Genomic DNA, 23,963 nt, shown 5'->3' on the forward strand with positions numbered 1-23,963 from the left:
GGAAAAAGTTTGTGCAGCGGAGAAAAGCTGGCTAAAAAGTAGTATTTCTAACTCAAGGAAGCGCACATTGAAAGAACAATTCTGTACAGAACGTAAAACGTTTGACCGTTTAAACAGAAAGTATAAACGTAAATATCAATCAGAAGAAAGACAGAAAATGGAAGATAAACTCTATGCATCAAATCAGAGGGACTTTTGGCGTTCTATCGGTAAAATTTGGCATTCAAAACGAAAGAACTAAGTGTATACCATCAGCGGTTGTAAACGAAGATGGAACTATTGATTCAAATGAAAATAATGTATTAAACCGTTGGAGAGGTGATTTCAAAAACTTATTTACCGAGGATTCTCACTTCGCAATTCCCGATGACCAGGAAAATGAACATGAAGAACAACGTGATATTTCAGCATTAAACGAATCGATAACTCGAGAGGAAGTAACGTTTGCCATCATAAGTGCAAAAAATAGAAAGGCCACGGGAATAGACGATATTCCGGCCGAGGTTCTGAAAAACGATTCAGCAGCAGAATTGCTGTATACTATTACCAGTGGATGTTTTGATCTAGGAATTGTACCGTCGGAGTGGAATAGAAGCATCATCAACCCTATATTAAAACCAAATTCAAATGATGACAGGAATCCATTGAACTATAGAGGAATAACGTTGATATCGGTTCCGTGTAAAATGTATTGCATCATTCTTAATGCACGGCTCACAAAATGGTTAGAAGACAACAACTACTTAAGTGAAGAGCAAAACGGTTTTCGGAAAGGTCGAAGTTGCGAAGAACACATTCATTCACTCTACCAGACTTTGAACGACATGAAAATTGCACGGAAATCAACTTTTGCATGCTTCATTGATATGAAAAAAGCATTCGACACAGTCAATCGAACATTATTATGGTATAAGTTGCGAAAAATTGGAATACAAGGCAAGTTTCTTAGTGCTGTACAATCCCTATATGATAACGTCGAATGTACCGTCCGCGTGAATGACGATCTGACTCCATTGTTTGATGTCACGAGTGGCGTAAAACAGGGATGTATTTTATCACCATCTTTATTTTCGATATACATAAACGACCTTGCGGAACGTATTAACGCCTTAAATTGTGGAGTACCAATAGACGACTGCCAGATGAGTATACTTCTGTACGCAGATGACATCGTATTACTTGCGCCGAATGAACCCTGTTTACAGAAAATGCTTGATATTGTAACGGAATGGTGTGAAGCCTGGAAGTTGTCGATAAACGATAGTAAGACGAAGATAGTTCACTTCCGACCACCTTCAAAAAACATTTCGCAAAGTACGTTTACATGTGGTGGACATACTTTACTTTTTACCGACTCCTACAAATACCTTGGTGTATGGTTTGATGAACACTTAACATTCCAGAAAAATGCAAAAGAACTATCTAAAGCCGCCAGCCGTGCTCTTGGTGCATTATGTGGGAAAGTAATAAGAGCTGGAGGTATGGCCCATTCTGTATTTACTAAATTATACAACACAATTAATGGTAGAACCAATTCTGCTATACGGAAGTGGTGTTTGGGGATATAAGGACTATAGTTGCATCTCATCCGTTCAAACTCGAGCATGTAAATTCTTTCTGAATGTTGGAAAACACACTTCAAATCTATCTACAAGAGGTGACATGTGTTGGACATCCTGTAAAGTTAAACTGCAGAAATCTTGTCTTCGGCTATTGTGCAAACTTCACAGACTTGAAAACAATCGACTCCCAAGTAAAGTTTGGCGTTGGGCGGCACGACGACGAAAAGGTTGGACATTCGAGGTCAACAAACTTGTGACTAAACTTGATGTATGTGGACTTATTAGGGACATATCTTTATCCACAAAATACGTTATGAAAATCATTAATGAAAAGCTAGAACAATTTGACAATCATCAATGGTGTGAAGACATTTTCAAAGACCGTGGTACATTAAACGGAAACAAACTTCGTACATACAGACTATACAAACAAACAGTAAACGTTGAGTCATATGTAAAAATGAACATTCCACTTAGTCAAAAGAGATATATGGCTATGTTTCGAGCCGGCTCGTTACCTCTGGCCTTGGAGACGGGCCGCTACTCAAGGCCGCAAGTTCCAATTGAAGATAGACTATGTATATATTGCGATCTCGGACAGGTAGAGACTGAGAAACATTTTCTGATGGAGTGCCCTTTATATGCAGACATACGATATGATTTATTTTGTGAATGTAATTATTTAACTGAGAACTTTGAAACAATGCATATGGACGATAAGTTTATATTTATAATGAGATCCGAGCAAATTCAGAAATGTCTATGTAAAATTTTACAGAAATGTTTTATGAGAAGGAAATTATTTACATTTGATTGAAGAGGTACATTTTTATTTTGATAGCCTAGTTTTTGTCAAAATTTTTAACATCAAGCATGTTTGTTTTTCTCAAATTTTTTAAAATAAGATATTTTTATTTATTGAGATTAATATTTTTATTATATTTATTTCTATTTTTTAGAAGAGAATTGATAACTTTTTAATAAGTACTCTTATAGTGTTTTTCATATGATTAGTATAAACATTTTATATTTTTACAAATGGTATTTTTGAAAGCGATTTTGAAAAAATAATTTATTAGATTTTTTAACTCTAGAAATATTTTACAAATTTAACATGCAGTTTATTGTAAATATGTACATGTATGTTTTTAAAGTGTCTCATAAGTCAAATGTTTGGCTGGGCATTAATTGAATTTTAAAGATGTAACTTAGTTTACTTGTATATGTGTACTGTATCAATCGATGTGTGACACTCAAATAAAATATATATTTATTAAACTATAAGCATGATATGTTTGATAATAATTTACAATATAGAACATTCTTTAACAATACATATAAAAAAAGAAGATGTGGTATGATTGCCAACTTGAGACAGCACTCCACAAGAGACCACATGACACAGAAGTCTGTTTTCTTCCACATCAATATCACTTACATAGAGCATGTGTTACATGTGAAATCCTACATAAATCTATCTTGTTTTCCTGCATTGCAAAATGTAATAACTGCATGACAGATCGCACTTTTAAATACTAATTCACAGAAAGCTATTTCTTAAAACTTTGTAATGCACACTTACTTCATAAAACAACGTAAAGAGTCTGTAAATGTTGAAAGGGTTGCATTCTATTTTGCTATTCAAAAACTTTGTTAAAACAGCGTAATTCGGAGCAACAATCATTTATCAAGAAAATTTTACATCGTATCGTATCGTGAATATTTATTCTCAAATTACATGCACTAATGGAGAGTCGCATCACTGAAATGCAAAGTGCAGAATGGGGAACTTGAATTATTGCTTTTTGGTAATGCGTAGATGTCAACCCATACCCTTAAAACTTCAATTTCTGAATATAGTATACTTGTAAATGTATTTGATTTAAACAGTCAGGTTGATCGATAAATCATGACAAGTCTGAGCAATAAATCATGTTTCAGTCATATTCCAACGTAAGGTCAACTCTCAGACTTACCAAATTAATTAAATTCAGTACTATTCATACAATTCGCTTGAAGTCAATCCGGAATTGTCCAGTAGCTTTCAAGGGTTTATGTATACAGGTAAATATCAACTTCTGAACTGTTCTAACATACAATGAATTATAAAATAACTAATCCAAAAATTTGAATAAAGAAACATATTCATCGAGTGATTGACACATTAATTCACGAACATGCGTAGCGCATGGGTTAGTTATCAGTGTTGTTCATCACGAGTTGAAAATTTTCGATATTTGAATTCTTTGATTATGCTTTTTATAACATTGGCAAATGATTTTTTGTATGAAATTAAAGAAGAAAATGTATGGAACTATATCTTTGTCTCCTCAATCACAACTTGTTTAGATCCGACGTTATAAACAACGTCTTGACAACGCCTAATGTTGTATGAAATAACCTTGTTTATTTCACACGTGAAATTATTGGTTTTTATTTCACTAGGGAACATATGTAATTCATTGCAACCAAATTAATAATAGATATAAATGACTGTTACAGAATTGTATGAACTGTAAGAACAATTATACTGAATTTACCGTAGTGGTTTAGTCTGCAGATCGACTAAAATAGCTTAAGATAACCTAAATACATATCATTCAGTCGTTACCTGGCTGTTCAGAATTAATTCGTTCAACAGTGATTCCGAATGTCCCAAATAAATCAGTTTGATATTCCCATAGTGGACAAGTGTAATGTTTTCTAATAAAATTGAGAATGGAAATGGGGAATGTGTCAAAGAGACAACAACCCGACCAAATAAAAAAACAACAGCAGAAGGTCACCAACAGGTCTTCAATGTAGCGAGAAATTACCGCACCCGGAGGCGTTTTTCAGCTGGCCCCTTAACAGATATATACTAGTTCAGTGATAATGAACGCCATACTAATTTCCAAATTGTACACAAGAAACTAAAATTAAAATAATACAAGACTAACAAATACCAGAGGCTCCTGACTTGGGACAGGCGCAAAAATGTGACGGGGTTAAACATGTTTGTGAGATCTCAACCCTCCCCCTATACCTCTTACAAATGTAGAAAAGTAAACGCATAACAATACACACATTAAAATTCAGTTCAAGAGAAGTCCGAGTCTGATGTCAGAAGATGTAACCAAAGAAAATAAACAAAATGACAATAATACATAAATAACAACAGACTACTAGCAGTTAACTGACATGCCAGCTCCAGACTTCAATTAAACTGACTGAAAGATTATAATTTCATCATATGAACATCAGGCACAATCCTTCTCGTTAGGGGTTTAGTATCATATCATCATAACATATATGAGAAGAACATAACCCGTGTCATGCCAACAACTGTTTTTAGAATAAACGTGTTTAGTTCCGACGCAAAGACCTTATCAGTGACTCAATATTAACGCCAAAATATGCAATCTTTAATGACTTGACAACAGTATCGTAATTATATCCCTTCTTAATAAGTCTATTCAAAGGTTTTGTAAGTTTCTGAGGTGAATACTGACACCTTTGTGCTTTATAAAGAATATTTCCATTAAAAATTGGATGTGAAATACCTGAACGTATAAGAAGTCTGCATGTTGAGCTATATTTACGAATGATGTTTTTATACCGATGATAAAATTTAGTAAATGTTTTGACTAGTTTGTGATATCGAAAACCCTGGTGTAATAATTTTTCAGTAATACATAAATTTCTTTCTTTAAAATCTAAAACATTGTTACATACACGAGCGAATCGTACAAGTTGAGATATATGAACACCGTAAGATGGTGACAAGGGAACGTCACCATCTAAAAACGGATAATTATCTATAGGAAATGAACAATCATCCCTTTTATCATAAATTTTAGTATTCAGCTTTCCGTTAGTGATATAGATATCAAGATCGATGAAAGGGCAGTGGTCATTTTTAGCATTAGCTTTATTCAAAGTAAGTTCATCAGGATAAATTTCATTAATATACATACTGAAGTCGTCATTATTGAGAGCCAAAATATCATCCAAATATCTAATAGTATTATTAAATTTGTTTATCAGATGTTTTTTTGATGGGTCTTTGCTTATTTTTGTCATAAATTGTAACTCATAACAATACAGAAAGAGGTCCGCAATAAGTGGTCCACAGTTAGTCCCCATTGGAATTCCGATAATCTGACGATATATGGAATTCCCAAAGCGAACAAAAATGTTATCTAGTAAAAATTCAAGGGCACATATGTACTTTTGATAAATTGTTGATTTTAATTATAAAGTTTTGTCGAAAATAAAGAATATTTACTGCCATAGTGCATATTTAATAATTAAAAAAAGAAGATAAAAAGTACCAAAGCTTTTCTGTGTGTCATTTACAGTGGTTATGGGTGACAGTCAAACTCGTAGAAAAATACCGTTAAATATATGCAATCAACAACAACTCATCATTTCATTGCTTCAACTATGATTCCAAACGGTTTCAGAACTTATATTTTTTTATAAATTCTTGTATACTCCAAACAATCAGTGAGACTTCGCCGATTTTAGTGGGATTGTGTTTTTGTTTGTGGTTTCTTAATACAATATCTTACCCTTATTAACGATCGTAACCTTTAATCGGCATAAATAACGAACATATCGAATAGATGATTTCTGTTTTATTCAAATCAAATGTCTCATCCCATTTCCTCACAGTTTTGTGTATAATGGTTTAAAAAATACAAAGTATAGTATCAAAATATATTTGCAGTATAATTTTTTTGGTCCCGAATAATTCGTAGAAATACTTTTTTTATTACTTTTTATACATTGAAATACCTGATCGATGTTTTAAAGGGAAAAACTAGAAATCTTAGATGCAACTAAAGTTAACTAATTTTGTACCGCATTCTTGGTTTGTAGAATCGAAGAATACAATATAACTACCATTTAGCTTAAACATGTTAAATCTGCACATTTTGATACAATAAAATCAATTTGTTCAAATAGATCAAACGATGTGATCATTAAAAAATACAAAAGACCAATGTTTGTCTTAATTGCATGAAAAATTATTAGCTCTCCACATTCTCAAAAAGTATCACTTGTGTCTTTAATTTTTCTTGACAATCTCTGATTTATATTTAAATAGTTTGAAATTTACTCGACATATTCTCGACATTCTGAATATGGTCTTAACTTGTCTAGACAAATTTTTGACATTTGAATAATGTTTTGAAATTTTCTCGACATGTTCTCAACATTCTGTTGGTTTTTTTTTCGGAATGTTTTGATATTGTTCTATTTAATGTCATTATGATATATTTCTATTATGAATTACAAAATACGTTGAACCACAAACGTCAAAATCATTCAATCGCGTACTGGAATAAACTATTTATGGATTCTTATAAATTCTATATATAACTTTTGGACTAGTTTAAATCTCGGTCTATTTCTGAAATGTATTCTTAGATATAGGAAGATGTAGTGTGAGTGCCAATGTTTTTTACATACTTTTGATTTGTTTAACCCTGTATGCTAACATTGCCTATGTAAAATTCAAAATTGTTTGTATGCACATTGAAAGACAAATCTATGTGACGTATAAATATTTTCTGACGTCAGACACACAAATCAATGAATGTGTTTGTAGATAGATGTTTTTGTGTTCTGTTGAATTGTTCCTTTTAAAAATGTTATACGATGATGACTGATGTACCCATTTTAACTATTTTATTTACTGTGTCTGTTTAGTTCACGCATCAATGTAAATATAACGGAATTTGATGAGACTGTCATCAAAGTGAGAGTGTTAGCGCAATAAAACCAGGTTTAATCCACCGTTTTCTATATTTGAAAATGTCTGTTCCAAGTCAGGAATAAGACAGTTCTTATCTTTTCGTTTTTGATGCGTTTTGTTATTTGATTTTGCCATGGACTTTCCGAATTGATTTTCCTCTAAGTTCAGTATTTTTGTATTTTACTTTATTTCGACAATCTTGACATTTTAAAAAATGTTTTTAATTTACGTGACAATTATTAGCTTCCAAAATTATTACTAATATATATGATATCTCTTTTGCTTTATATTTCATTATAGAATATGCGGTAATTTCAGAAAACACAGGTTAGTTTACATGCATATTATCAACAGCAATATCACATGCATGAAATTATTGGTCCTTTTCTGATGGTCCTGTATTTTACTATGGCTAGAGACGGATTATTAGTGATGTAGAGGAATTGCCCTTTCTGGTCGGGTAAATGCCATTTTTGCTTAAATTCATAAAGAAAAAATAAAGAGGCGAATACCCCTTCCCATTAGTAATTAAACAGATTCCATGGGTATCAGTTTGGTGTATTTTTCTATTAAAAACAGATGATTCGATAAAATAACTTTTCTTTCATAAATTCTGTAATTAATAAATGAACGGATTGTCATTCAACGATTTACGTAGTAATATACTACTATAGAAGGATCGCAAATGCTAGTTTCTTGGAGTTATCCAGACAGTGTGTCACTTATCATTGAAAACCACGCTAAAAACTTTTGCGCATCGGATTTCAAATGTTAAATCGTTTTAACATTTGAAATCCGATTCGCAAAAGCTATCCTACTATTGAAGTACATTAAATCTCTGAATGACGATCCGTTCAATTATTAATTACAGATTTTATGAATGAAAAGTTAATTTATCGAATAATCTCTTTTCTAATAGAAAATTTAAAAAAACTGATACCCAGGGGATCTGTGAAACAGTAATGCTATATGCATATAACGTGTTTGTTGATGTACTTACATAAACAGTAAAGCTAAATGATTTGTGAACAGTTGCTAGAAATACGTGTTAAACGTTTGACAGAAATTTCCCAATACTCCAATATCATATCAACTGTAGCCTTCATTTAATAAGTAATAACCTGAATTCATGTATAATTTCAATTTATTATTTCCTGGATATAAAAAAAAGCCAAACCTTCATTTTTTCCGCCTACTGTAGAGAAGCGTCAGACAAAAGAAAGGTTTTATATAAATACATACATTGAAATTGATTGGAATACGTACATGCATTCTGTTGAAAGTAAGCAGTTAAAATGCATTTTTTCCTGATGTTTATTTTGTGTATGTTGACTGTAGAAAGCTATGGTATGTATTATTTGCTTATAATATTATCTTTAATGTTCTTTTGTCTTTTCTTACTTTCCTGAATGTATTTTTTATTTTATTTTTAATTTCACTTTTTTGTTGCAAATCTGGATTTTTGCTCCTATCCGCCAAAGTAAGTTGGTTCACAGTATTATTGTGTTGAATATGTAATCTTTTTTTCTGTTAAGTTTGAGATAAAAGCTACATGTAACCATTTCTTACACGTGTGTGTAGTGACGTTTTAGATTCTAATAATCGTAATCTCTATTTTACTTGTTAAATTTTGACATTTTAGTCAAAGATAGCTCAACCCGTATTAAATATATTACAAACGTCGTAGAACATCTTAATTTGTGTAGTGATTTTGTAAATTTAACTACGATCCGAGTGGATTAACCAATTCTTAAAATTAACGCATTCAAAAAGATTACCAACTCAACACTGTAATCAAATTTTTATTACTGATTTTATTGTTCATGTTGTTATAAACATTGTTCTTGTAATCAGTAAATTGAAATTTAACTATTTATTATTGTTCAACACATATGTATATTTACTTTCTACGTTGTGATACCTATAGTTTGACAGTTCATGTTTTCTCTGACTGTAAATTACGTCTTTACACTAATCATATTGGATGTTGAAAATGTTTTGATAGATTTTTTTTTAAATCCATTGTCTTTTCTATTCAACAAGTTATCTGCACATGCTGTTTACAGATTTCTTCACTTGTATAGCTATTTCAGTTTTCAGTAACTGCAAGTACTATCATATATTTACTTTGTGTTTTCGGCGTTCTGTTAATATTTTTTGTCCATTGTATTGATCGAATGATTTAAGTCCTTTTCAACGGAGTTTCGTAGATTTTTCTTATGGTAAACGGTACACCAATGTTCAAAATTCAGTTTAGGGTTTGGCGCTAGCAAACATGTTTTACCTAGCCCAATTAGGTATACTAATATCAGAGATGGGAGCTTTGATTTAGCGGTTTTCGATTGTTGTTTTATCAGTGTATTTGATATTTGCTTTACGGTTGATTTTTTTGTATATATTTGTGGCCATCTGAATATCGTTTAAAATGTTTTAATTTTTAGGGCATTTAAATCTCACTACGTGGAAGGCATTTTTCTCATTCTTGAAGGCCGTACGGTGACCTATATTTGTTAATATCTACGTCGTGTGGTCTTTGGTTGAAAGATGTCTCTTTGATAATCAAATTTCTTATTTGTTTTATCAAAGACGTCTTAGAAAACAAACACATACTTTACAGACCATAACACAAGTCGAGTTTCTCTACAAATCGTATAAACATTGTAGGAGATACAGATTTCATCACTGAATATCGTGCAATACGATATTTATCCACTTTCGACATTCAGGTTGCCAATACTTTAAAGTCTCTTTACAAATATACTTTATGACAATAACCTTCTATATATTTCTTTCCCTGTCATTAAGGACTATCGACATACCATCATGGCATGAGGGAATCAAAAGCTTTGTAATCAGTACTTCGGTATTGAAATGTTTTATAACAAACATTTTTTTATATATATTGCACTTAAACAAGACCATTTGTATTGTGTGTTTTTGCTAAAATATGATGCATATAATCAAGACTTATATTGTATATCATATCTTTCAGCATTTTCCCATTTTTCAATGATGAGAGTGATGTTACAACAATGCCATGAAACCCTCCCGTTTTTAACCAGATCAGATGATACCAAGTGCGACTATATACAACGTCTACACAAAGAGTTATGTAAAACCTGTCGGACATCAACAAACTTCTATCAATGTGAAGAACGATACTGTCTTTATAAGTAGTGTGCGCGTTGTTGTTGTATATTACGGATGGAATATCGTATAATGCAAAATGTTAAACAAAACGAATTGGACTCTTTCAAGTTATGATAACAAAAACTTTGAGAAATAACTTAGCATGCCATTCTATTTGATATTCATTCCATCAGATAATTTATTTTTTATGAGATTTAGCATAAAATTGCAAAACATTGGTATGATATAAAAGAAAATTGTGACACAAATACTGAATTCCACGACAATCAGCGGGTAACACACGTGATGATGAAACGTAACTCTCATCATTTGTGAACACTTGAGTTCAAACACTGTAATTTTGTTATCGGGTTGCTGAATCATATCTGTGTGTGTCATTTCATGTCATTTTGTGTTTTTTGTGTTCTGCGTATGCTGTTAGTCAATTCATCAAATTTCAAAAGTTATATCACTATCTTCATTTAATTTTGTATATTAAAAAAACCATTGTCACATCATGTGGCTTTTTCTATATTCAGGTTAACAGGGTGCCACATATGCTTACCCTTCCGGAGCATCTGAGATCACCCCTAGTTTTTTGTGGGGTTCGTGTTGCTTATTCTTTTGTTTTCTATGTTGTGTCATGTGTTCTATTGTTTGTCTGTATGTCCTCTTTCATTTTCAGCCAGGCGTTGTCAATCTATTTTCTATTTATGAGTTTGACTGTCTTTCTGTATCTTTCGACCCTCTTTTTTAACGATACAAACAACCTGTTAAACCCCGCCACTTTATTTATGTATGTGCCTGGCCCAAGTCAGGAGCCTGTAATTCAGTGGTTGTCGTTTGTTTATGTGTTACAAATTTGTTTTTCGTTCATTTTTTTACATAAATAAAGCCGTTAGTTTTCTCGCTTGAATTGTTTTACATTGTCTTATCGGGGCCTTTTATAGCTGACTATATGCGGTATGGGCTTTGCTAATTGTTGAAGGCCGTATGTACGGTGACCTATAATTGTTTATGTTTGCGTCATTTTGGTCTTTTGTGGATAGTTGTCTCATTGGCAATCATACCACATCTTCTTTTTTATATGTCTTCTTCTTCTTTGTGTTCTCCCTTCTGTGGTTTGGATCACATCAATTGTTTGATGTTTAGCTTAATTTTAGTTACATGATCAAGTAAAGAGTATTTAGGATACTAAAATATGAAATAAATTTTCAATTACTTATGTTGTTTATCGTGCATTTGAAAACTCAGATTTTGGTAATAAGAAACACATGCGTGGAGAAACAGGAAGTGACGTTGGTTCAGTCATATCTTGTAAAGTTAATTGCGTAGGAAGTTTATCAATCTTCTGCACATTTTTCTTGTTTTTGGGTTTATATACACAAAATATGAGCAACACAGTGAAAAATATGAATGTTCCAGCTACACATACAGCTGTTAAAATTCCATAACACTTCTGCATCTCCAATGTTGAACAAAACCAGTTTTGGTATAAAGATGTTTCATTCGCGGCTGCAAAGATATATTATAAAGTTTTGTATACAATCAGTTTACATGTGAGGATGTTGACTTTGTTCTAACGGTTTAAGATCATCAAACAAATATCAAAACACTTTGTTATTTTCGTCAAATACTAGAACACGTTATCTTTACATGTAACAACCGATAAATGAACTTCATTTCATCATGTATCAAAACAGAAATAAAATACACACGTCTTGATTCACATTCTTGCCAACTAGAACATTTTGTAGTTATTTTACACATATAGTCAATTTTATGATTTTCATCAAATTCCAGTGACACTCTTGTCCTTCCCATTTTGATTTAACCATTATTTTCTTTAATGAAAATAATAAAACAGTCCTTTTATCGTTGTTTCAAAATTATAGTTTGCTACATTGATACTTCTTTTATTAAAACTAGTTCAGTGATAAATTTTTCTTGTTTCAATTTCAACAAAAATCCCTCAATTTGAACCGTTTATTTATGCTAAACCCTTTACGGCTTAATATGCGGTATGTGTTTTGCTCATTGTGGAAGACTGTATGGCGATCTGTTGCTGCTCGCGTCCATGCATTTGTCAAGTCGATTCTATTTGTGTGGTTGTCTCCTTGAATATCTTACAACATCTTTATTTAATGAATCACCCGTTGAAACAATTGTTTGAAGATATATATATATATATACAACTCGTCTAAACATCAACCCAACAATGTTAGATCTGTAAATTTGCTTTCGCAAATTTTTGGTTCTTCCCTCGCCGGGATTCGAACCCATGCTACTGTGATATCGTGACACCAAATCGCCTGCACTGCAGCCGTCCCGCTAGACCGCACGACCACCTGGGCTCTCAAAAAAAGAGCTTTTGGTGGGCATGTGTTACCTTTCCACGTCAGTTTTAATCTAGCGGCGTACTACAGTACATGATATATAAGGCATGAATATGTTATTGTTACAGATCAGCTAAATTATCTATAGTAAAGGATCCTACAAATTAATGTAAGATACTGTCACAGAAAATAATTATGTTCATAAGTACGTCTGAGTCAGTGACAACCCTACAACAGATGTATCCATCGGATCGCCATCAATGATGGTGATACATGGCTGTGTACATAATGTATATACAACTCGTCTAAACATCAACCCAACAATGTTAGATCTGTAAATTTGCTTTCGCAAATTTTTGGTTCTTCCCTCGCCGGGATTCGAACCCATGCTACTGTGATATCGTGACACCAAATCGCCTGCACTGCAGCCGTCTTTAAAAACTGTCTATAGTCGCCGTCACGTAAAATTGGCACCATTATTTTTGTCAAAATTTTCTTAAATATCGATCGCGATTACTCGAGATCATGTTTTTCAATTAGTGGAATAAAAATCCATTCCAAATATATACTACGGTCCTACCTTTTATTGTGTTTGCACTGTATAATCCTGACCTTCACATTTTTCAAGATTGTTTTCATTGTAAAACCGCCATCTTGGTTTCTATGAGGATCCCTTACTACATAACATTCGTTACTCTCCGGTAATATCATTGTTATTGATGATACGATTTCCCGCGCTTTTTACATAAAGATGACGCACAGCTCCGAGAGACACAAGAACATTGAGAGCACGTGGACTCCACGGCAACACTTCCGGTAATAACAATGTCGGATTCCACCATACAAAAGAATCCTGGATTTTGTGAAGGTCAGGATTATACAGTGCAAACACAATAAAAGGTAGAACAGTAGTATGTATTTGGATTGGATTTTTATTCCGCTAATTGAAAAACATGATCTCGAGTAAACGCGATCGATATTTAAGAAAATTTTGACAAAAATCATGGTGCCAATTTTACGTGACGGCGACTATAATCATTATTTATCAAAGTCTTGCACCTTTACTGATAATTTCTGTGGTCGTCAATGCTCTTCATATTTGTAAAATTTTTGACATTTTTATTCGAGCTTCACGATGAGTCTTTTGTAGACAAAACATGCGTCTGACGGAAATATAAAAATTCAATCATGGTATCTATGATTATTGCAATGATAATAACTTACCACATACAAATATGCATACTAGCTAATTTTTCTAAACATTTACCCTTAGATATTTGAACGTACAAAAATATTTGCTATAACCTTAATCAACATTTTTTTCTAAGATACCCTCACACATTCTGGTTAGAACCATTCAATAGTTCATAACAGGTGTGAGCCAAGGCTCCGTGTTGAAGGCCGTACTTTAACCTATAATGGTTTACTTTTTTTTAATTGTTATTTGGATGGAGAGTTGTCTCATTGGCACTCACACCACATCTTCCTATATCTACATCCACTCACAATAACTATTGTTACTGCTGATCAATATACTGTTTTCTGTTGTAAAACTACTATCAGTTGTACCACTGTTTTCTGTTGTAATACCACTTCCTGTTGTGACGCTACTTTCTGTTGTAACACCCCTTCCTGTTGTAACACTATTTTCTGTTGTAACACTACTTCCTGTTGTAACGCTACTTTCTGTTGTAACACCACTTCCTGTTGTTATCTCATTTTCGGTCGAAGCACTACTTGTAGTAGATGTGTCTGATGTACAATTGACTTCAATAATAAATAAAAAATTCAAAAAAAAATTATTATCATGGTTTTTCATTGGAAATACATGTTGTGTTACAAAAATGTTTTATTAATAAAGAATATGGTAAAGACGCACATACAATTCTATCTCGTATCACAGCTACAAGTTCTGACCCCTCGAATGCATATTGACTGCATCTGAGTTGGACTTAATAAGTTCGATTCCTTTTCATTTACTTTTATTCGCTATTTTGATTGGGTGGTTTTTGTTTTGGTCAGATTTGGTTTGTGTTAGTGTTGTTTCATTCGTCATAATCTGTACTATTCTTCGTGTGTTCGGAAACAATTGTATAACATTTTTACATTCTAATGTAGGTTTATGAACAGTAAACACAAAAACGAAAATGAGCATCAAAACAGTAAAGAAACAAAATGAAAAAATAGAGAATTCAGGGCCGAAATATCAAGAGTAGTAAAAATTGTCTAAAAATAAAAGAAACCTAAAAAGAAGCACTTAATTCAGAATCTCAGTCAATTGAGAATCTCATTTTTTTCAAGTTTACTTATATGTAATCTCACCTATCGTCGATAGCGATAGTACGCCACCAGTGGATGTTGCAACCGCTGGTGACTGTGATTGTTCGCAGCTTCCAGCACTAACACTGCTGAGTACAGTAGTTCCAGAATAAGTCACTGCCTTCAAAATATCAAACCCTTTTAATTATTTAAATTTATCATTATTTAAATTAATCATTATTTATTAAGGATGTCTGTTACTTCTGTTAGTATGCCCCCGTCGTCAAAGGATTGAGCAGCAGGTGTTACCATCGTTCGTCCGTCCATGCTTGCATCCAATTTGTTTCCGTTCCCTATCTATAGTTTGATTCAACAATATGCTATGAAAATTATACACATTGCTAATTACAATCACAAGATCCAATTAAGGTGGCGGCAATTTTACCGTTCTCGAGTTTTATAAAAAAGAAAAAAAAACACCCTGAAGTGGATGTAAGCAATAATAAGCATTCGTGCCTCCTTTAACAATGAGATTAGTAACGTAATATGCAATTGGGAGCACCAATTGTGCGTATATAATTCCTTCGTGTCATGCTCTATGCTCATTTTAACATGGGTAGGCATTATATTTGTCGATATTTTACACTGAGCGTCAAATACAAATATATGTTGTTTGATAAAAAATATATAATAAAAGTTTATGATAGCTGCTTAAATGTAAATATTTAAAAGGATAACGATGGAAACAATGTTAAAATAAACAGTAAGTCCGTGCGCATGTGTGAAACGTATTTTTTTTTGTGTTCATTAGAACACGTCTTTGTTAACAAAGCGCAATAAGGGCGTCATATTAGAATTATTTTTATTTTTATTATCTAATTCGTTACAAGTTTTGCTCGAAAAACACTTTCCATTTTTTTTTGGGGGGGGGGGGGGGGGGATTTTGGGTCCTCAATGCTCACCAACTTTGTACATGTTTGGCTTTATAACTATTTTGATCTGAGCGTCACTGGTGAGTCTTATGTAGATGAAACTCGCGTCTGACGTATTAAGTTATAAGCCTGCTACCTGTATAACTATAAACTATTTTTAGAAAACAATATTATGTAAAATATGAATTTACAAAACAAATAAATATAATGTTATTCTCCTAGTTTCATACTCAGAAGACATTTTTGATGATTTCTTTGGTTCCAGAAACTCTGATCCTGAAATTCGGTGTTTGTAACTGCAGTTAGTAACTAAAATGTGTTTTAAAATTACTAACCAAACATGAAAATCGAAAATAGTTAACGTTGTCTACTGTTCCTGGATTGTATACACTTATATACGATGTACTTCCACTGGGTATAGAGGCGACACAACCCAACACTCCTTCACCTTGCAAAATGATAAAAGTACAACGCATGTCAATGTTTACTTGAATTTAAATTCCTATAACATGTTTTCTTGTTCGATTAAACAATGTTCGGGACTGAACTAAACATTTAAATTTAGAGGGTTTAGATTTTAAATATTGGTACGAATTGGTTTTTTTTAATGTTACGTGTGCACCCACACTGTGATGTTTAGTAAAGTTCAATTAATCTATTTATCCTCGATGATTTTGTATTAATATATTAGACAATCTGTGAATCGCTCTCTCGCCAAAAAAGTTCAAATTAAGGCTCGTGACTGATAATATACGATATCGATGGGTAGAAAATCCAATAAAAAGAAAAATCACAAAAATACTGAGCTGAAATTTAAATCAAAAGTTCCTAATCAAATAGCAAAATCAAAGGCACAAGCAGAAGAATCAAACGCATGGACAACAACTGTCATATTACTGACATAATACAGGCCTTTTTTGAAAATGGTGAAATAAACCTGGCTTTACAGCTAGCTAGACCTCTCACTTGGTAATTTTTACCACATTATTTCTCCCCTTGGAAGATCCTAATACTTACTTGAAAACAGCTGAACTGTGCTGCATAGTGTGTAATTAAATTTTGCTGTAGTTGCATCAGCACAAATATCTACATCTGAGGCAGCACTACAAAACACAGATCCTACATGTGTGTACGTATATGTGTGTGTCCCTTGTAATATAGGAGGGAAATCTATATAAACTGAAGATGCATACCCTGTAAGAAGAATGATAAGTCAGATTATGAATATTTTTTGTCCAATTATAAAATTGATAAAACTCAATTTAAATCGAGACAGGAAGAAGTCCAAAAATAAATACTAGAACAAATACTTCTTTTATATCAATGATGGTGCTAAATTCAACGAAATAGCATTGATACTGATACGGCCATTCAAAGACGAAATTAAACAACCTTTAAACAAAAATTTGAATGTTATGGTAAGTTGGTTTAACAGATGACGAAAAATCTGTTCCAATTGTCGTAACCACGATCCCGCCCTTTTTTCTTGGATGTGCCATATCGAGCTAGATTTTTCAACAGGTTTGTAATTTCATGATCAACACAATGAGTGTCACATGTCAAACAGGATCTGCTTATCCTTCCGGAGCCCGTAAGATCACCCTTGTTTTGTTTTCAAGTGTTGGGGTACGTGTAGTTCTTCATTAGGTTTTACGCGTAGTTCCTTCTGCTTTTTAAATTTTCGATGTCTATGTTGTTTATATTGGCAATAGCCTTGTGTATCCTTTATTGAAAAATGTGTCAAAACTTTCATCCTCGAATGAGATTCAAGATATGACAATTTACATGACCGATAGTTTATCAATTTGATGACGTGTAAGGCCTTAATAAGAAACGATTGCACCAGACTTTTGTGCGACGCTTTATCAATTTGTATAAATCTTAGGAGTAGCACGTCGGTTGTGACTTACGGACAGGATCAACTAACCCTTCTGGAGCAACGGAGATTACCCAAGAGTGTGATATTGGCCGTGTTGCTAAGTTTTTATTTGTCCTTGTTCTGTTGTGTATACTGTTGTTTTTTGTCTTTTAATCGTGTTTTTTTTATATGAGTTTGAATCTATGCAGAGCTACATTACATTTTATTTCTATAGGTCAGTCGTTATTAACTATTCGTTAATTCTCGCAAGAATGACCAATAAAGTACGAATGTTTTATAAGTAAGTTGATTTTAAACCTTGTCTGACAGCCATATGGAATTCCTCGTCTCCTGGTGGACTTGAAGGCGAACAGTACGTTGAGGCCGACCAAGATGTAATTGCTGAACTGAATGTTTCAAGGTAAGCGCGCTCATTCACACCATTTGACTGATAATCTGTATATGAAAATAATTTGATGCAAACAAACAATACAAAAAAAAAAAGACATGAAATAAATGAAATATGATGGAAAATAAATACTTTGTTTAATCTTGAATTTATTTTTAACGAGAAATCAAAATGTTGATTTGTATAATTAAATATTGATAAGTGTTTTTTACTCAAAAGTAAAAATCAATATTACTGACAAGATATGTAACAAGTCGGTTACGTAATCGAATATAGAAAAGAAGATGTGGTATGATTGCCAATGAGACAAATCTCTACAAGAGACCAATGACACATAAATTAAAAATAACAGGTCACCGTAAGGCCTTCAAGGTTTTTCAAAAATGGCATATTATTAGTTACATAATGTGCTAGTGACCTAACACGATATATATGGAATCAATACATTTCATATTGGAATTTGTTTTAGCTCACTAGCACACGGGGTGGCGAATTTTTTTACTCAAGATTTCAAGATTTTATTGTACACTCTGACAGTTTACACTGTTATAAAAGGCAGATATACATAATATACAGCTTGACAATAGTGGTATAATAACAGAACAAAATTGTAATAAACATATACTAGCATACAGGTCAATTTGATATAAGCCATCAACCACTTGAATAATTTATTTTTCATTTTCATGAAGCCAATGCATTACATTTGTACAGAGATAACAAATACAAACAATAAATATTTACAATATGCACAATACAAGTGAGAGAGGTTACAAGCCAATAGTACATGTACACATACAGGTATCTATATTGTGCGGGTATTTCTCGCTACATTGAAGACCTGTTGGTTACTTTCTGCTGTTGTTTTTTCTATGGTCGTGTTGTCTCTTTAAAACATTCCCCATTTCCATCCTCAATTTCATTCTTTATACAATGTAACTTAAAAGCTTCTTCAGAACTGTTTTTAGTATACTTGACGTTAGTTCAGAGAATTTAACTGTACAAAACAAATGCCAACAAAATCAACATGTTACTTAACTTTAAAAGGTTCTTGAATGTATTTCAATGATCGTTGATCATCTATTTATTCGTCTATTGAAGCCTTTACGAATTTTCCAAAACACCGTGTTGCCGTTTTCTTAAAGGTACCGTGTATTGAAAGGTCCGCCTACTCATCTAATATGAAATATACACGGTATCTACGCGGTTCAATTTAACCAATCATATTCCTAGAAATTATTAGAAGGTAAGATAAGTTTTACATACTGAATTAGTATGGTTTTAGAGTACATTGTATATGTCTCTACCGTCGAAAGATTGCACTATAATATATTTTGTTATTACCTGCTAAAATGTAGTAGTAGAACGAATTATCCGTCACATTTGTCCAGTGAATACACAAATACGGTATAATGTTGGACGAAAAAAAGTTCAAAGACGAATCTCCACTAAAATGGAAAAAAAATGTCAAAGCATTTTTTTTTAAATACATAAAAACATTTTTATTTGTAATTGAATTTAAATCAACGCTAGGATCAATGTATCTGTCGCTGAAAAGGTCAAATAAATAGCACTGATCAACATTTTTACAGGAGTTCAGACCCTTGCAATTGTGAATAAATATCAATGTACTCGACTTTAGGGGAGCTATCATTTGATTGTAAAGGATGACATTTGAATAAAGCAAGGATATGCTTTAGTAAAAAAGCAGGATGAGCATCTTCGCCGTAGTTCATTCAGTTTCAGAGCTTGCTTCGGATTGGAAAACGTTCAACAGATATAAGAAGAGGTGGTATAAGTTCCAATGAGACAACTCGCCATCATAGTCACAATTTATAAAAGTACACCATTATTAGTCAAAGAACGGTCCTCAACACTGAGCATTTCTCACACCGAGCAGCAAGCTACAATCTTTGTACATGTATAAAGGGCCCGAACAATTACTAGTGAAAAAACAATTCAAACGGGAGAACCAACGGTTTAATCTGTATAAAAAACGAGAAACATGTATGAACCACATTAACAGACGACACCTACTGAACACCAGTGTATGCCCATTTATACAGACAAAATAACACACATATTTTACAGACAGATAGAGTTTTTAAGAAATAAAAATAATAAAGTAGTTTTTAAGTTGTCAAAAGTAAAAATGCCACAGTTTCAATAAAAGTGATTAAAACAGGCCATTTTAGAAAATATTACCCAGAATACGTTAGGTTCTACTAGCCAATTGAAATCAGAAGTGTTAATATAGATTGAAATTCTGAATAAAGATGGTAAAACAGTCTTCATACCGGAACACAAAGTAATTATTAGAAGTATCTTCAGCTACGCATGTCCAAGTTGTGACTGAGGATGCGCCAAGTGTAACAACCCAACCGGAAGTCACCTGCAATGTTGCCTTGGATACCGTAAGTGTGCCTTCCGTACTATCATACCAAGTTCCGTCCCACGTTACAGGAAATGTACAGCAGAAAATGTCTGAAAATATCAAAAATTAGCTATTGCGATTTGATGTTTACTATTTCTATAAAATATCGTATGTAACATTTGATAATAGTTTACCATTGATATGTCGTATATAATGTTATCCAAAGCTATCATATTAAGAATGTACTCTTGATATTTGATATCGTTATAATTGTAAAATTTAACACTTAGTGTGATATTCTTACTAAAATTGATTTCACGATCGAGTCAGACATTTAACATCTTTAGACTAGACAGTGATATATTAAAAACGTGATCCGTGAATACAACAATTTCAAACATTTGCGTAAAGTTTTACCTCATTATATAATCAAAAGAAACTATATATATTTGAAATATGATATTGAATTATCTCTTGAGAGGATTACCAGTAATTAAACTCTATAAAAGAGATTTATAATTTTGAAAAAAAATGGAATTATCTTCCGACACGAGATGAACTATTAACAGGAAGTATCTGATTCAGAATAATTATGCTCCTATGGTTTGAATGCACTGAAATTGACTTTACTTATTCAAATTCCGAAAAAAGTCAAACACAGCCATATTTTACGTGAATTTCTATGACGTGAGGTTCATTTTTATTACACGCAGCACAAGAATAACAATAATCATGTACAGGATAATTACATCTCTTTTGGACCCTACAATTCATCTTTTGGGTTTTAGTGGCTAAAAAAGAGGGGGAGGGGGGGACTTTCGTGTAGGTCAAATAATTTGTTCTCATCTTGATTCAAAAACCTTATTCATTTTTTAGATCAACCTAAAAATAATTTTTATTCAAATTTGAGTGTTGAATTTTATAACTTTTTACCCCAAAAAAATTTGTGATAACTCCTTCGCGAAAAGAAAAAAATATATTGTGCATGTCTGTTTGAGATCCATTTCATAAGACCAATGATTTCTATAGAAAATAAAAAGCAAATTTGATTTCTATAGAAATCATTGATGGGACCTACTATGAATACATTTTTTTTATATTATTCCTAGAGTAGATAATAATTTTCTTTTAATCTTTGGAATGGTCAACTGATAAGTTGTATGGCTGCTTACAGGTAAATTAGTAATTTCTGTTTGACAGTTGAGTGTATTTTGGGTGTGGAATACCTTACTTTTATGGGAACATACTGTCCATGTGTAATACTTAATATATATTCCAACAGATGACATTACACAAATTAATCTTCTGTTAAATGAATGCTTTAATTTGTATATCATCACAATTTGCCATTTATATAAACTACATTTTTGTACAATTATTATAATTATTGAATATTATGAGTGTAGAATGAAATATGTATACAGTTTGATTGGTTTTAATCATTTAATTAATAAGATTTAGGAATCAAAATTTGATTTTTTTTTAAAAACCCACATTTAAATTGTTTTATATCCACACACTCACATTTAAATTATTTTATACATTAGATTTCATTGCCATATTTGCATTTGTAAAAAAAATTTCAATTATTTTACATGCCTAACTTTTATATTTTTTGTAAGTAGTGTAACTTAAAACAACAAATAAATTTAAGACACTATTCAAAATGTTTAGAATATGTCAAGCCATACTGAGAGAAAAAAAGAATGTCGAGAATATGTCGAGAAATTTCAAGACAGTATTTAAATGTCAAGGATTTGTCAAGAAATTTTAAGACCATATTCAGAATGTCAAGAATATGTCGAGTAAATTTCATACAAATTTGATATAAATGAGAATTTGTCAAGGAAAATTAAGACACAAGTCATACTTTTGGAGAATGTCGAGTAAAAGTTCATGCAAATCAAGACAAAAACTGGTCAACAATATTGGAAGCAAATGGCAAATGGAACGCCATAAATCGGGCCTTCTTTATAATAGTTCGGATCCAAATGCGCGAGTGACCCTCTACTGTTGTGCTTACAACAGTCCTACGACAGTGGAACGACAGTAAAACGCGCATCCCATGACATAAAAACACGAAAAATAGCCCTAAACATCTCACGATTGTCGTACGACTGTTGCACGACTGCTGCATAACCGACTCGCGGCAAACCTACGAAAGTACATTATATTTTTTGTTTCTGTCTCGTGCCCATCGTGGTACTATCGTGAACATACATGTATCGTAGCTGATGTAACCACTCGAAATATCTTTTTGACATTTTTAACGACATTGTTACGAATTTACTTTATATATCTTCCACGACCAAAAATCGTACGATCTGTTGTGACCGGGGCTTTGATGAACATACTAAGCCGTGCGCCAATTGCAAAAAAAGGAGAAAGAATGTCACGTCTAAACGTTTTTTTACATTTTTAGTAAACTAATTTTGTATTGAACTGCAAGATCGAATGTTTGGACATGATGGAAAAACAAGGCTTTTATCACTAAGGACGAATTTCTTTCATTTTAGTTTAGATCATTTTTTAAGCTGATTTCCGAAGGACAAATCGGTTATTGATTTACTGATGTGAGAGGGGCGGGCATCAGGACGGACGGCTGCCAAACAGCGTCTGTGCACTTATGAACCATTCAAACAAAGCTTTTCAGAAATTTATATGTTGTTTTTTACTGATGACAAAATGAAGGACACGTTCAATATTGACGATTGTCACATTCAACGTTCAGGAGTTATAGTTCTTGAAATATTGAACAATGTTTTTGCCAGTCGTGTCAGTACTTTGACAAATGAACCATTCCACTAATTCTGTAAACACTTCGGTCAACGCTTTTACATCCCCAATGAATTTGAAAAACGAAATATTCAATTCTTAAATAAATGTCGTCATACAAGAGAAAGTTTTAGCCGTTAATGTGAGTAATGAACAGCCTTTTCTTTTCTTTAAACTTACCTCTACCAATATCAATCAAAATTAATTTCAATATTATTATCCAATACTGGTTGATCTTCATCGCAGCATCGCATATTCATACATATCCAAATAATAAAAGTAGCACATTTTGTCCCTACAATAACCATGTTCTATAGGCATTCCTGCATTTAATAAGCTTTAGTCTATTTTGAATTTAAGGTCATATTAAAATCGCCTTAAAGTTCACCGATCAAATATTTTAATACTTTTATTATGAAGCCTATAATGTAATGAGGCTTAAAATTTAATACAGCGCGTTCAATTTTCACGTTGTTTTTGTTTGATGAAAAAATAAAGGTCTATCATTTTAATAAACCTAGAAAATTTAATTTTTTTTACTGACGAACTGTAACGGTGAGTCGCAGGATTTGTGCTTATTAAAAAA

At 32.4% G+C, this 23,963-nt stretch overlaps 1 protein-coding gene across 1 annotated transcript; it reads right to left on the bottom strand.

The window, feature by feature from the left end:
- Positions 1 to 11,337: 11,337 nt before the first annotated feature.
- On the bottom strand, positions 11,338 to 23,691 carry LOC134696963 (uncharacterized). The gene is made up of 9 exons (XM_063558931.1): positions 23,558 to 23,691; positions 20,526 to 20,712; positions 19,573 to 19,676; positions 18,138 to 18,275; positions 16,979 to 17,155; positions 16,297 to 16,409; positions 15,093 to 15,210; positions 14,277 to 14,537; positions 11,338 to 11,949 (listed from the first exon to the last, which is right to left on the bottom strand). The coding sequence occupies exons 1-9, from the start codon at positions 23,616 to 23,618 to the stop codon at positions 11,666 to 11,668; spliced, it is 1,443 nt and encodes a 480-aa protein (XP_063415001.1). The 5' UTR covers positions 23,619 to 23,691; the 3' UTR covers positions 11,338 to 11,665.
- Between the last annotated feature and the right edge of the window lie 272 nt (positions 23,692 to 23,963).

This window comes from Mytilus trossulus, chromosome 14, assembly GCF_036588685.1.
Source record: "Mytilus trossulus isolate FHL-02 chromosome 14, PNRI_Mtr1.1.1.hap1, whole genome shotgun sequence".
In the NCBI taxonomy this organism is placed as follows: Eukaryota; Metazoa; Mollusca; class Bivalvia; order Mytilida; family Mytilidae; genus Mytilus; species Mytilus trossulus.